The sequence below is a fragment of the Zootoca vivipara genome, chromosome 16 (assembly GCF_963506605.1).
Source record: "Zootoca vivipara chromosome 16, rZooViv1.1, whole genome shotgun sequence".
NCBI lineage: Eukaryota > Metazoa > Chordata > Lepidosauria > Squamata > Lacertidae > Zootoca > Zootoca vivipara.
Genome location: NC_083291.1, coordinates 29,004,645 through 29,016,917, shown reverse-complemented (window position 1 = coordinate 29,016,917; position 12,273 = coordinate 29,004,645). Strand labels below are relative to the sequence as shown.

Below are 12,273 nucleotides of genomic sequence, written 5' to 3'. Positions count from 1 at the left end.
GGCACGTTCTGATTGGCTGCAGGAATGTCCTGCAACCAATCGGAAGCCACAACAGATGTTCGGCTTTCGAAAATCGTTCGAAAACACTCATTTCCAGATCTCGATTGTACAGTCGGATTTTGACTGTATTTTCAGACATTCCATAGAATAGCAACAAAGTTGTTTCCACTCCAGATGTCTTTCACTTAACATAAACCATCCCAGAGAGTTTAGCAAAGCAATGTGGTTCTGAAGGTGGGCAGAATAAAGTTTGGTGCTATTTTTGCCTCATCCTGGAAAAAAGGAAATGAGTCGCAAGCCATACTACAATGAACTGTATAATTCTGATAAACCTGGTGTGATATGAGTCTCTTTTACCTTCTACACAGATCATCCTTGTTTTGCTTACTTGTTTATACCTGTGTTTTTGGGTGCTTTTTTACAATTTCAAATAAAAAATACAAAATGAATTGCTTAGTTCCCCAGGTGGATAGGATTATGCCCATTATGGATGGGGTTGCACTTGCCCTTAGGGATCAAGCTAGCAATCTGGAAGTAATCACAGACCAACAATGGTGTTCTGGTGTCTAGACAATAACTTTGGCCCATAAGCTTTGGCTGGTACGCTAAGTTTACCCTCTACTTGAAACCAAGGATCTTGGCTCCCACTGAAGTAATTATCCCATTTTCACTTTTACTCTGCTCAACATACCCTTGAATGGCAGAAATCGCACACCAGCCAAAAGGATACAGGTTTCCTCATATACCTGAATAGTTGCCATGTCCCCCTCCAGCCGGATAATTTCTCCGACAAGTTCACAGTGGCCAACTCGTACCAATTCATACATGGCTGCACCTGCCATGTTGCAGGCAGTGACAACTAGGGAAAACAAAAGAAAGAGATGAATGCACATTCAACTGTGATTTCCCGCTGGTGGGAAGGGACAATTCAGTAGCTTTGCATTTTTTTATTTCTGCAAATATAGTATTTTGTTTGCAACTGGAAGTAGAGCCCAAAATATTGCTGTAATGCATGAAAGACTCCTATTGCTGAAGTGGTAAGGTAACCACGTGTTTGGGCTTCTCGGCTGCAAGTCCTGGAAGACCTGCTCCCTTTCTTGCTAGCCTTTTCCAGCTAGCCTGGGAGGGTGGAGACCGACTTACTAAAGCTACAAAAGCTGGGGCTGCTGAACAGACTAGTGGGCTGAGGTGCTATTTAGGAGTTGTTGCTGCTATTGATATTAATTTTTATATCTTTATTTTAGATCTTATGATTTATATCAAAATGTTCAATTTGGTTCTGTACTTTTTGATGCTTTGCTTTATAACTACTTTTGCTATGTTTGCAATTATGCAATTTGTTTCCGTTTTGCAAGCCGCCTCCAGCATGGCTTGAACTGTGGAAAGATGGTATACAAATAAAATGATGCATGCATGTTCCTTCCTTAAAGAAAGGTGGATGCCAGGAAGCAGGGTTCTAGCCTAGCCTTCTCCCTGGCATGCTACTTTGTAGAGCAATATTATTATTCTTTTGTGCAGAGGAGAATTCTGTCATGAGGTCACAGAATCATCAAGTTGGAAAGCTGGAAAAACCACAAAGTCATCTAATCCACCCCCTGCAATGCAGGAATCTTTTGCCCAGCATGGGACTTGAACCCATGACCATGAGATTTGCAGTTAAGACATGCAGTAAGGTCAGCAAGAAAGGAGATGGCTGGTGGTTCCTAATGTCACAAAAACCCTGATGCTTCTCAAAAGTGGGGGGTGGGGGTGGGGGTGTTTCCAACCTATGCAGAATTGGTCTTCCTTGGGAAAGGGGGCATTTAAGGTGAAAGGATGCAGGTTCCCAAATAATTTCTATCATCCTGTCCTGAGCTTTCAGACCATGCCTCTCCTGGATACTTCTTTCTAAGCACCATTTCATTGCTACTCATTTAAAGTACCGTACACATACCAGGAGAACTTACCAGGTCCTGAAACTCCAAAGACATAGCCAAAGGCATCCTCTCTGTCTTCATCACGTATTTTGGGAAGTTTGGAGAAATCCATCTTTACTGTCCAGCTAGCTGAGAAGAAAGGGGGGGGGAGAGAGAAAAGTCTAGTTTGCATGTTTGGTTAGCCTACATCAAATCACAGAAATGCCACTCACAATTAACACAAAATGCAATTCCCCCCACCCACATTACTTGCATTCTCTCACTTTTTGAGTCTGAATCTTGTGTTCCCCCCACAACTGTCAGTTAAACAGCTGAGCAACTATGTAGGACTATATACCAAGGTTATTCTGCATCTTGAAGTGTATACAAAATCTTGCCATGTAATACAGTGGTACCTTGGGTTACGGACACGATCCATTCCGGGGTGCCATTCACACCCCGAAAAGTCCGCAACCAGAGCATCACTTCTGCGCACATGCAAAGCGCGATAGAGCACTTCTGTGCATGCATGAACCGTGCAGAACGCTTCTGCGTGTGCGGCAAAACCCGGAAGTAAACACTTCCAGGTTTGCAGCGTTCTTAACCTGAAAAGACGCAACCTGAAGCGGACGCAACATGAGGTACGACTGTAATCAGAGTGATAAAGAACTCAGTAAGTATTCTTTTCAGTTCCCTATTTTAGCTGCTGATCTCTGTGGAATGCTCTTCTGGCTTGCACTCTTTATAAAGACTTGAGGCATGAGATTATTACCCCTCTCTTATTGTCCATTCCGGGTCGCCTGACCACTGCCACAGTGTCCTTTCTCCTGGCAGATAAAGAGGGAGCAGGTGACAGCAAAGGTTGCAAAGGTTTTTAGCTGGGGCAATCAGAATAAGGTCCGCTATTTGACTGCTGATTCAGGAGCCTAAAGGAGCCTAAAGAACTTTTTATTTCTGTTCTTTGTATACTGCATTGCTGTTTTGTTGCTATGGCCGATGGCTGATGCAAATAAAGATTCATTCAAGAAGGGTATCTATGAAAGTCTGTGGGTACACAATATGCAACCACAACTGCTAGCTCAGCAGCCCTGGAATGTACAGTGGTGCCTCGCTTTACGAATGCCTCGCACAACAAAAAAACTCGCTAGACGAAAGAGTTTTGCGTTGCGAGAGGCATTCGTAAGACGACAAAATTTTCTATGACTGCCGCCTCGTCTTACGAAGCGCGGCCATAGAAAGCGGCAAAGGAAGATCAGCTGTCAGCGCGGGACAGCTGATCTGCCCCTGCCTGTCTTCCCCTTGGCTCAGAGAAGACAGGTGGGGGTAAGCAGCGCCCGCTGCGATTCGGCTCTGTCCCCCAGAGCCACCGCCCCGCCCCGCACCACCGGGGAAGACAGGCGGGAGGCGGCGGGGGGAGAAGCGCTTCTCTCCTCCGCCGCCTCGCCGCGCACCAGTGGCATGAGACGGTGCTGCGGAGGTCTCCGAAGCGCCGTCTCATGTCGGGGGAGGCAGTTTCTCCCCCCGCCGCCTTGCACACAGCCGGCATCGGACGGGGCTTCGGAGACCTTCTCCGAAGCCCCGTTGCATGCCACCGCCAGTCCCCCCAGAGCCTATAGGAACACATTGTTTAAGTTTCAATGCATTCCTATAGGAAACTGGGACTCGCTAGACGAAAAATTCGTTACACGAATTGACCCGTGGAATGAATTAATTTCGTCTATCGTCTAGCGAGGCACCACTGTATTTGGTGTTGAGGAAGCTCTCAACACTATTCAGACATAGCTACAAAAGAGTATGCTTATGGTTCGAACATTTGCTACAGGTCTTCCTTTGGGCTGATCTTAAGCATCACCAAGATAGCCGTATACAACCCTGACTACCTACAAGTGTTAGAAATTAGCCAGGTGTGTTTTGCTACTGGCGTGGGTCCAGTTGCCACCACGTGGAGATCTCTGGATGCCAGGTTGGCAACTGACATCTCCATTTGGCTGGTCCCTCCAGCTTTCTTAAGCAGGTAAGCAGAATAGCTTATTTATTGCATTTATATCCAAAATCCCCCCCCAAAAAAGCATAATTCAAGAGTTGCTCCACAATCTATTTAAACTCGTAGTTGAGTAGTGGAAGGGGAGGCCAGTTGTGGGGTGGGGTTCCTTTGTTGTGCTGTTGTATTGTGAGCCGAATTGTGTTTGTATGAGGTATGGTTTTTTTGCATTGCAAGGTAGTCGAAGCAAAATTCCAAGTATGCTTGGTACTTGGCCAATAAATTATTCCTATTCCTATTCTATTTGGGTTTTGACCCTTTCAGCGGGTTCCTCTTTCCCTTAAACCTGTTTTTAACATTCCCACTATTTTATGAAGCTATCCACTTACAAAGGTTATACACTGTTTCGGAGATGGGCAAATGGGAGTTGCAGAGTTGAATACTGTACACACATTTCTACTACATTCTTTAAAGAATTCTGCTACATTAAATTTAAAACACATTTTCACCCATAACGTGGCATGTGGATTGCCTGAGATCAATTTTAGCCAAACTAAATAACCATTTTACACTGCAAGGCCTTAACAAGAGAGTCCCCTTGTTCAGCTCACACTGGGGAGTCCAATATGTTTTGATCTAAGGTTTTATAAAAGACTGGATTTTTTGCAACAAAATCTGAATCAGTTTGAAATTGAAATCACATGTGTGTCACAAATCAAGATTCTCGTCTGAAGCAATCACCCAGAAAGCAATGCATGGTAAAATACTAAAAAGTCCATACCTTAGGGGAAGCAACAAAAAAAAAATCCACAAGTCTTATGAAGAAATCCAAACACAAGCTCTAAGATATCAGGAAAAAGCAAATGATTGGCCTTCCTGGCTCCTAGCTCTCACACCAAAGAGATAGGAAAGAAGGCATTTCAGGAAGACACAGCAAAGAAAAGATTGTCACCTGACCAGATGAGTCATCCATTGCTCCCAAAAAGGACTGCTGCAATAGCAAGTCACGTTGCTCAAGGCCAAACTAAATTTAAAATGTGCTCTTTTTGAATTTCAACACACTCCACCGTGCTGAGGCTGAAAGCAAAATCAACTCTCAGTCACAAGCTGTTTCCGTGCTTGGGCAAGACCCAAAGAAGAAGAGACACACTGTTTTTGCTATCTCAAGAGCCCATTTATGAAATGATCAAGTCAGAAAATAAAATACCTCTGTTTTATTGCATTCCTCTCTTCTGCAGAACTAATGAGTCACTGTCCAGTGCTAAACACTGACTTTAACTGCAGCAATTACCTTGTGGGGCAAGAATGGGGATCTGGTGACCTTATGAAATTGTAGTCCAGGTAAAGGACCCCCTGGATGGTTAAGTCCAGTGAAAGGCGACTATGGGCTTGCGGCGCTCATCTGGCTTTCAGACTGAGGAAGCAGGCGTTTCGGGTCATGTGGCCAGCAGGACTAAACCACTTCTGGTGCAACGGGACACCATTACAGAAGCCAGAGTGCACAGAAACGCCGTTTCCCACCGCAGCAGTACCTATCTTTTCACACTGGCGTGCTAGGTTGGCAGGAGCTGGGACAGAGCAAGGGGAGCTCACCCCATTGCGGGGATTCAAACTGCTGACCTTCTGATCGGCAAGTCCAAGAGGCTCAGTGATTTACACCAGTGTTTCTCAACCTTTTTGGGGCCACGGCACACTTGTTCCGTGAAAAAAATCACGAGGCACACCACCATTTAAAAAGTTAAAAAAATTAACTCTGTGCCGCCCTATATTATAATTATGACTGTAAGAAACACTTGCCAAATATTGCTTTCTGGCGGGTCAGTGTTGTGTATTGGCGGCCGCCAGGCTCGTTTGCACTGAGCTTTGGGAAAGAGGAGGAGAAATATTGCTTTCCGGCGGGTCAGTGTTAGTTATTGGCGGCCGCCAGGCACGTGACAATGCAAATCGCCCTTCTCGTCGCCGCACATCGCGGCACACCAGCCAGCGTCTCGCGGCACACTAGTGTGCCACGGAACAGCGGTTGAGAAACGCTGATTTAGACCACAGAGCCACCCATGTCCCTTTAGGTCTAGGTATGGCAGAAACATTCCCCACACATTCACTCAGAATATGTTTTTGAGCTGTAAAACACTAATTCCACACGTTAATGCAATCATATATGAACAAATGTGGTCATACAACCAAGTGCTGATCCAGACCTGATTAGTTGCAGCAAGGTGGACTTCATGTGCTTTCAGCTTATACCAGGCACATCCAACAGGTAGATCGTGATCTACCGGTAGATCACTGGCTCCCCCCATAGAAGCTTAACAACTTTGGCTCAGCTAAAAAAAGCTCAATGTTTTCTCCCTGCACCTCCCAAAAATGGGGCTTTCCTCTCCCTAAAAAAGAGCTCAACTCTTTCACCTGAAAAAAAACAGGACTTTCGTTCCTAAAAAAACTCAACAACTTTGACCTGACCCCCCCCCAAAAAAGGGTAGATCACTGCCAGTTTTTAACTCTGTGAGTAGATCGCAGTCACATGGGAGTTGGCCACCCCTGGCTTATACCAATGGGGACATCCATATTTTATTACAAAACCTTACTGCTCATGAGTGGGTTGCTATGTAACAAAAGAAGCTGCCCCCTCCCATTACTACAGTGGTTCCTTGGTTCTCAAACTTAATCCGTTCCGGAAGTCCGTTCCAAAACCAAAGTGTTCCAAAACCAAGGTGCGCTTTCCCATAGAAAAGTAATGCAAATGGATTAATAAATTCCAAACTTTAAAAAACAACCCCTAAAACAGCAAATTAATATGAATTTTACTATCTAACAAGACCACTGATCCATAAAATGAAAGCAATAAACAATGTACTGCGGTCACACAATCAATCAAGCAGTAGCTGAACTGGGTTCCACAGAGTCACAAAAAAGAGCTGCAAAAACAAAAATGCAAAATAAATAGCAAAAGGAGACAGGCCTCAGCGAAACACTCAAAACAGAAGTGTGGCACTCAAAATGGAGCACGTTCGGCTTCCGAAAAAGGTTCACAAACTGGAACACTTATTCCAGGTTTGCAGTGTTTGGGTTCCACGTTGTTTGAGTACCAAGGTGTTTGAGAACCAAGGTGCCACTGTACTTTGCTAATAATCCTAATCCCAAAATATCAACACTGCCTAAAGCTAAGGAACATCATGACACTGACTGACCCAAATCTGCAAGCCTGATTCTTCCACGTCTTTAGGGGAGGATAGCTCTAATTCTCCACTGTGGTACAGGCAGTCCAAGCACTGCCAAAAAGTAGTTTAATCCAAGCTATCATATACACATTTTGAACCACATTCTTCTTTTAATGTCTTCAAGTACAAAATTGGTGGTGTGAACTAATGTGATACAATTGCCGATTATGCATTTTGCCCTCTCCTTTATAATTAAAAAGCTGGTTCAGACTCCCACATAGAGAAAGTTGTAATTTTCAGTCAACAGATTTCTCCTTCAGCATTCAGTATCTTAGACTGTTTGAATTATTGGTGCTATATGCATTGACAGAGGACCAAAATGTTCTGGGCCATTTCTAAAAACTCCTGCAACACAGCACTAGAGAAAATCATCTCAGAAGAGGCCAAACCTAATCCTTCTACAGTAATTTGGTTCAAACTTCACCCCAATCCAACCCAGACACATTAGTTAGATCAGAAAGAATGATTAACAGTGAATGACTAACAGTGAAACATACATGAATTATTCTCTTAAGTCTATTGCTTGGCTTGAGTTGTTCCATTGCAACTAAAGGAGAATCAATTTTCCCAAGGCAAATTAAGCATTAGGTTGATGGAAAATACTGACGTTACTTCTTCCACTTCTCAATTTTTTCTCTATTGAACTTTATTAAGACAACAGGAAATAGAACTCAAGCAGCCATTTGCCTATACAGGAACAATTTATTACACCATAGGAAGCCAGTGGTGTTTAAATGGGGAAGGGGAAATATATGAACACTAGCTGGCCCTGCCACACGATGCTGTGGTTCAGTTTGTTAAATGGAGGGTCAGAGTCCCCCTTCAGACTTCCCTGACTGTCAAGAGTCCCACTGTTTTTCGTGTGTTATGTTTAGATAGGCGGATCCCTGTGTCTCCCCCCACCCTGTACCGACCCATTACCTATCCCTGTCTCCTATTCTGGATCCCCGTAGGGTACGGAGGTAATGGTTGAGGTATCCCTGTCTCGTATTTGCCCCCCCCCCAGTCCACCCAGGGAAGGACTTATCTATCCCTGGGTCGTTTTTTGGTCCCCAGACCCCACCCAGGGTAGGGGTTACGTATGCCTGTCCCCTATTTTGGTCGTCCCTATCCCACCCAGGGAAGGCGTTACCTATCCCTGTCCCTGGGTGGGGTGGATGGCGGGGTGTGTTGTTCTCGGGGGTGCGGTACGTTGTCTTGGGGTGGTTGGATCGCGGGGTGGGTTTGATTTTGTTGGGGTGGATGTCGGTGGGGTGTGTTGATCTCGGGGTTTGATTTTGTTGGGGTGGATGGCGAGGGGGTGGATGTCGGTGGGGTGTGTTGATCTCGGGGGCTGTTTGACCTATGCAAAGGCCTATTCCCTGGATGGTCCGGGTCTCCTGGTGAGGCGTTGGATGCTGAGCGGTCTCTTCTCAGGGCGACCTGGTTCCTGTTGACGGTGCGATGTGAGGGGCGGGACAGGAGCGCAGATCAGGGGGATGGGGATGGGCGCGATCTATGGGGCAGGTGGGGATCCCTGGGGAGAGGCCTGGTCTCAGGGGGCCTGCTCCCTGGTGGTGGTGCAATCTCCACGGAGGGCGTGGACCGTGGGTCAGGCGGGATGGGGAGGGGCGCGATCTATGGGGCAGGCGGGGATCCCTGGGGAGCGGCCTGGTGTCAGAGCAGCCTGTTCCCTGGCGGTGGAGGGATCTCAAACGCCGGCTCCCTCGGCCTATAGAGCGAGATGAGCGCCGCAACCCCAGAGTCGGACACGACTGGACCTGATGGTCAGGGGGCCCTTTACCTTTACTAGGATAGAAACACCATTTAAGGATACATAGGGTGAAATTCTGACAATACTAACTACCTCTGTGTTTGGCAGGCAATATTTATAAGAGGACCTGAATATTCTCCAGAGGCATCAAAAGGTATTTAGTAAGATTTAGAAAAACGCATATTCTTCTAGGTACTTGCAAATGTGCATTAAAAGTGTGATGTTCATTTAGCTGTTAAGTCCCATTCTTCTCAAAGGGGTTTATTCTGACTCCCGGAACAGATTAAGTTCAAGAACCAAGGTACCACTGTAACACTTTGCAATTGTATATATATTTGCACAATAACGTTGCCTTAAGCAGGTGTTTCTATATATGCTGTCTGTACATACGTTTGTATGTTCACGAAGTAGTGTGCATCAGTGTTCTCCCCTCCCCTCTATCCTCTATCCAGACCCCCTAAGTGCTGGTGGAAAGAATATAGCAGTTCACTGCACCCTATGCCGTTCCTTCCTTCCTTTCGTAAAATACGTAGTACATCTGCCTGTATGTTAAAATATTTAACAGAAGTGCTTCAGGTGCCACCAGCATCAGAGGTGTGGTGAGCGACTAATGGAGAAAGGTCCTTTTTAGTGTGAGACACCCCAGCTTTAGAATACTTTCCCCTGGGGGACTCACCTTCATCTCTTAACATCAATGAGACCCTTTATTTCCCCAGGCTTTTAACCTAATCAGTTTGATCTCTGCCGATTATTTCTTTGCTCCACTTTAAAATAATGCAACACCACCATGTTTTTATTTTAAAAATGTGTTTCCTGTAATTGTTATAAACCACCCGGGAACCTATTGAAGGTCAGGCTACAAGTCCTTTACGATGCACACCCAGACACACAGCTGCATTGAGGATCTACCTTTGCTCTTTTGCTTTTACGGTATTTTGTTTTCATAGCTGCAGATGGGTAGCAGCTTGCTGCAATTCTCATTTATGCACCTCTCCTTCTACAATGTCAATGGCCACCACACATGCATTCATTATCAGGCCTCACGCAACCCATCGAAATGTCAACCGCATTGTTACGTGAAAGAGCAATTTTACACAAGCGAATGAATACAGGAAGCAAGTCTTATTTACAGGAAAACAACAACAACACCCTAAGCTCCTCAACCACAGTTTTATAACTAAAACAGCCAGAACATAACTGAGGCAAGGATTTCAGAGGAGGGAAATGTCCCACCTCTGTGGTGTTATGAGTTGTCATCCTGTTTTTCTCTGTAAGCCGCCTTAAGTCCCATCAGGGAAAGGTGGGGTACAAATAAATATTATGATAGGTTAGTGACCGGCTGTAGGGTGTTTTTGTTTGTTTGTATCCGTTTGATTACAAGACTTCCCCTGCTGTTTGGTGCCGTCTCGTCAAAAACAAGCACTCAAAACACCGCCATATATAAGCACCCCGTTTTTTTGAACCGGCCTAGAGGTGGGGAGGGAGATGCCGAGCTTTTGCTCCTGGGGGGGGGGCAAGGCGATGTTTTGCACTCTTTGAAGGGCCCACGGAGAGAAAGGCACACTTTAGCGCAAGGGAGAGGTTGGGTGAAGGGGTGGGAATGAACCGTAACAGCTCCTGGGAAACTGGTCGGGCTCCCCGCTTCTAAAGGGAGGGAACGTCGCGCGGAGGGAGCAAGAGGGAGAGAAGGGTGGTGAGATGGCAATGGCGACTCACCTCGGACTAATGACTGGAGCGGCTCCGCGCGTAGTGACTCAGGAACCGGCTGACCACCGCAGCAGCAGCCGAATGCCGATGCGCCCTTTACCCGGCGGACTAATCCTGCAGGCGCCTCCGGAAGTGACGCACAAGCACTTCCCGCCGAGCCTCTCAGCGCCCCCCGCGGCTTCGGAAGACTTCTCGCTGCGCCTGCGCGCTTCGCCGCTTCTCTCACTCCTCTGTGGTGGTAAAATGTCGTAAAATAAATAACTGGCGTGGCGCCGGATTGATCCAATAGTTTATGTTGCGACAAGCTCGGAGGACGGCGGCGGGGACGCCTGTGCGTTTTTTCGGCCCGACGCAGCCTTTATCGCTTGCCTCACAGACGTGGGTTTAGCCCCACAGAGGTATGAAAAGGATGGAGGTGCGCATCGTCCGTCCGGAGATCGAGCTTCCGGGTTCGCGTCGCGCGCCATTTAAAAAACTTTCCCGCAGAGGGATGGGAGTGAAAGCTGCCCGTCGTGGGAACCTGTGGGGGAAATCCAGGATTTCATCATAGCTATCTGAAGAAGTGGCGCATGCACACAAAAGCTCATACCAATGACAAACTTAGTTGGTCTCAGAAAGATTTTTTTAAATTTCATCATAGCTGTTGGAAGGCTAGAGCGCAAAGCCCAAATAAAAGAAGCAGAGAGCAGGGCTTTGTATCGTTGTTGTGTGTTTTTTTTAAAAAAGTTCATTTCGTGTGAACAATTTTTTTAAAAATTAGGTTTTTAAACATTGGGAAATGGCCCTCCCAAAATAAATTCAAAACCAAAGCAAACACTTTAATGTGCTTTTACACAAGCGCGCACACATATACACAGTGCTTTTTTCCTGGGGGGACACATGGGTACACATACCCCTAAACATTTGTGAATCTTTGTACTTTGGTCAATTTAATGTATTTATTTTTCACGACCTGAACTATAAAATGGGGGAGGGGTAGTCAAAATGAGAGTACCCCTAAACATTTTTTTGGGGGGAGCACTGCATATGCATACACAAGTTTAATAAAATATGCATAAAATGCAAAGTGTAATTTAATGGGGAGGAAAAAAAACCTTAGCTGATGTTGACACTGCTGTTTGTGCTGGGGCAGTTTAATAATTGTGAGTTTTCACTTGTCATATGTAAAATGATCAGCACAGAGTTCTCCCCCACTCTCCCGCATCCCCAACTTTTATGTTAATGTAACTTTTCTACCTTGAAGGAGGAGCAAAGAAAGTCTCTAAAGAATGTACTTCAGCTTCTTGCAAGAATCTCTCCTTGATTTTAAAGCTCCCTTTACAGATCCCTTGAAAGGCATTGCGTTCAGAAGTCATACTGGGGAAAGTCTTCTGGTAGCAATATAAAAACAAAAGTTGTTTTTCAAAAACAAAAAAGTAAATGCAATAAATCAGGCATCCCCAAACTGCGGCCCTCCAGATGTTTGGGCCTACAACTCCCATGATCCCTAGATTAGAGGATCAATGGTCAGTGATGATGGGAATTGTAGTCGAAAACATCTGGAGGGCCAAAGTTTGGAGGTGCCTGCAATAAATGATCCCATGTCGCAAATAGGGGAGGGGCTGTGACAGCCCTGCGGTGTAATCCACTGTTAATAGTGCAGGCTGGAGTCAAACTGAGGATGAGAGCGTTTCCTAGCAGCTCTGTAATATACCAGTGCAATTCTGTCTTTCTTGCAGG

General features: G+C 45.8%; 1 protein-coding gene across 3 annotated transcripts in view; it reads right to left on the bottom strand.

The window, feature by feature from the left end:
- ATP6V1A (ATPase H+ transporting V1 subunit A) overlaps nucleotides 1-10,937 on the bottom strand; it is a 28,955-nt gene extending 18,018 nt beyond the window's left edge. Inside the window, exons 1-3 of one of the 3 annotated variants that reach the window (XM_035140676.2) lie at nucleotides 10,564-10,937; nucleotides 1,947-2,041; nucleotides 731-859 (exon numbers count right to left, since the gene is read on the bottom strand). In XM_035140676.2, the coding sequence (XP_034996567.1) occupies nucleotides 731-859; nucleotides 1,947-2,028 (211 nt within the window). In that variant the 5' untranslated portion in view covers nucleotides 2,029-2,041; nucleotides 10,564-10,937. Of the gene's footprint in view, nucleotides 1-730; nucleotides 860-1,946; nucleotides 2,046-4,657; nucleotides 6,323-10,563 lie in introns of those variants that run through there. The other 2 variants (XM_035140675.2, XM_035140677.2) reach the window with 2 other exon arrangements.
- Nucleotides 10,938-12,273: the final 1,336 nt, after the last annotated feature.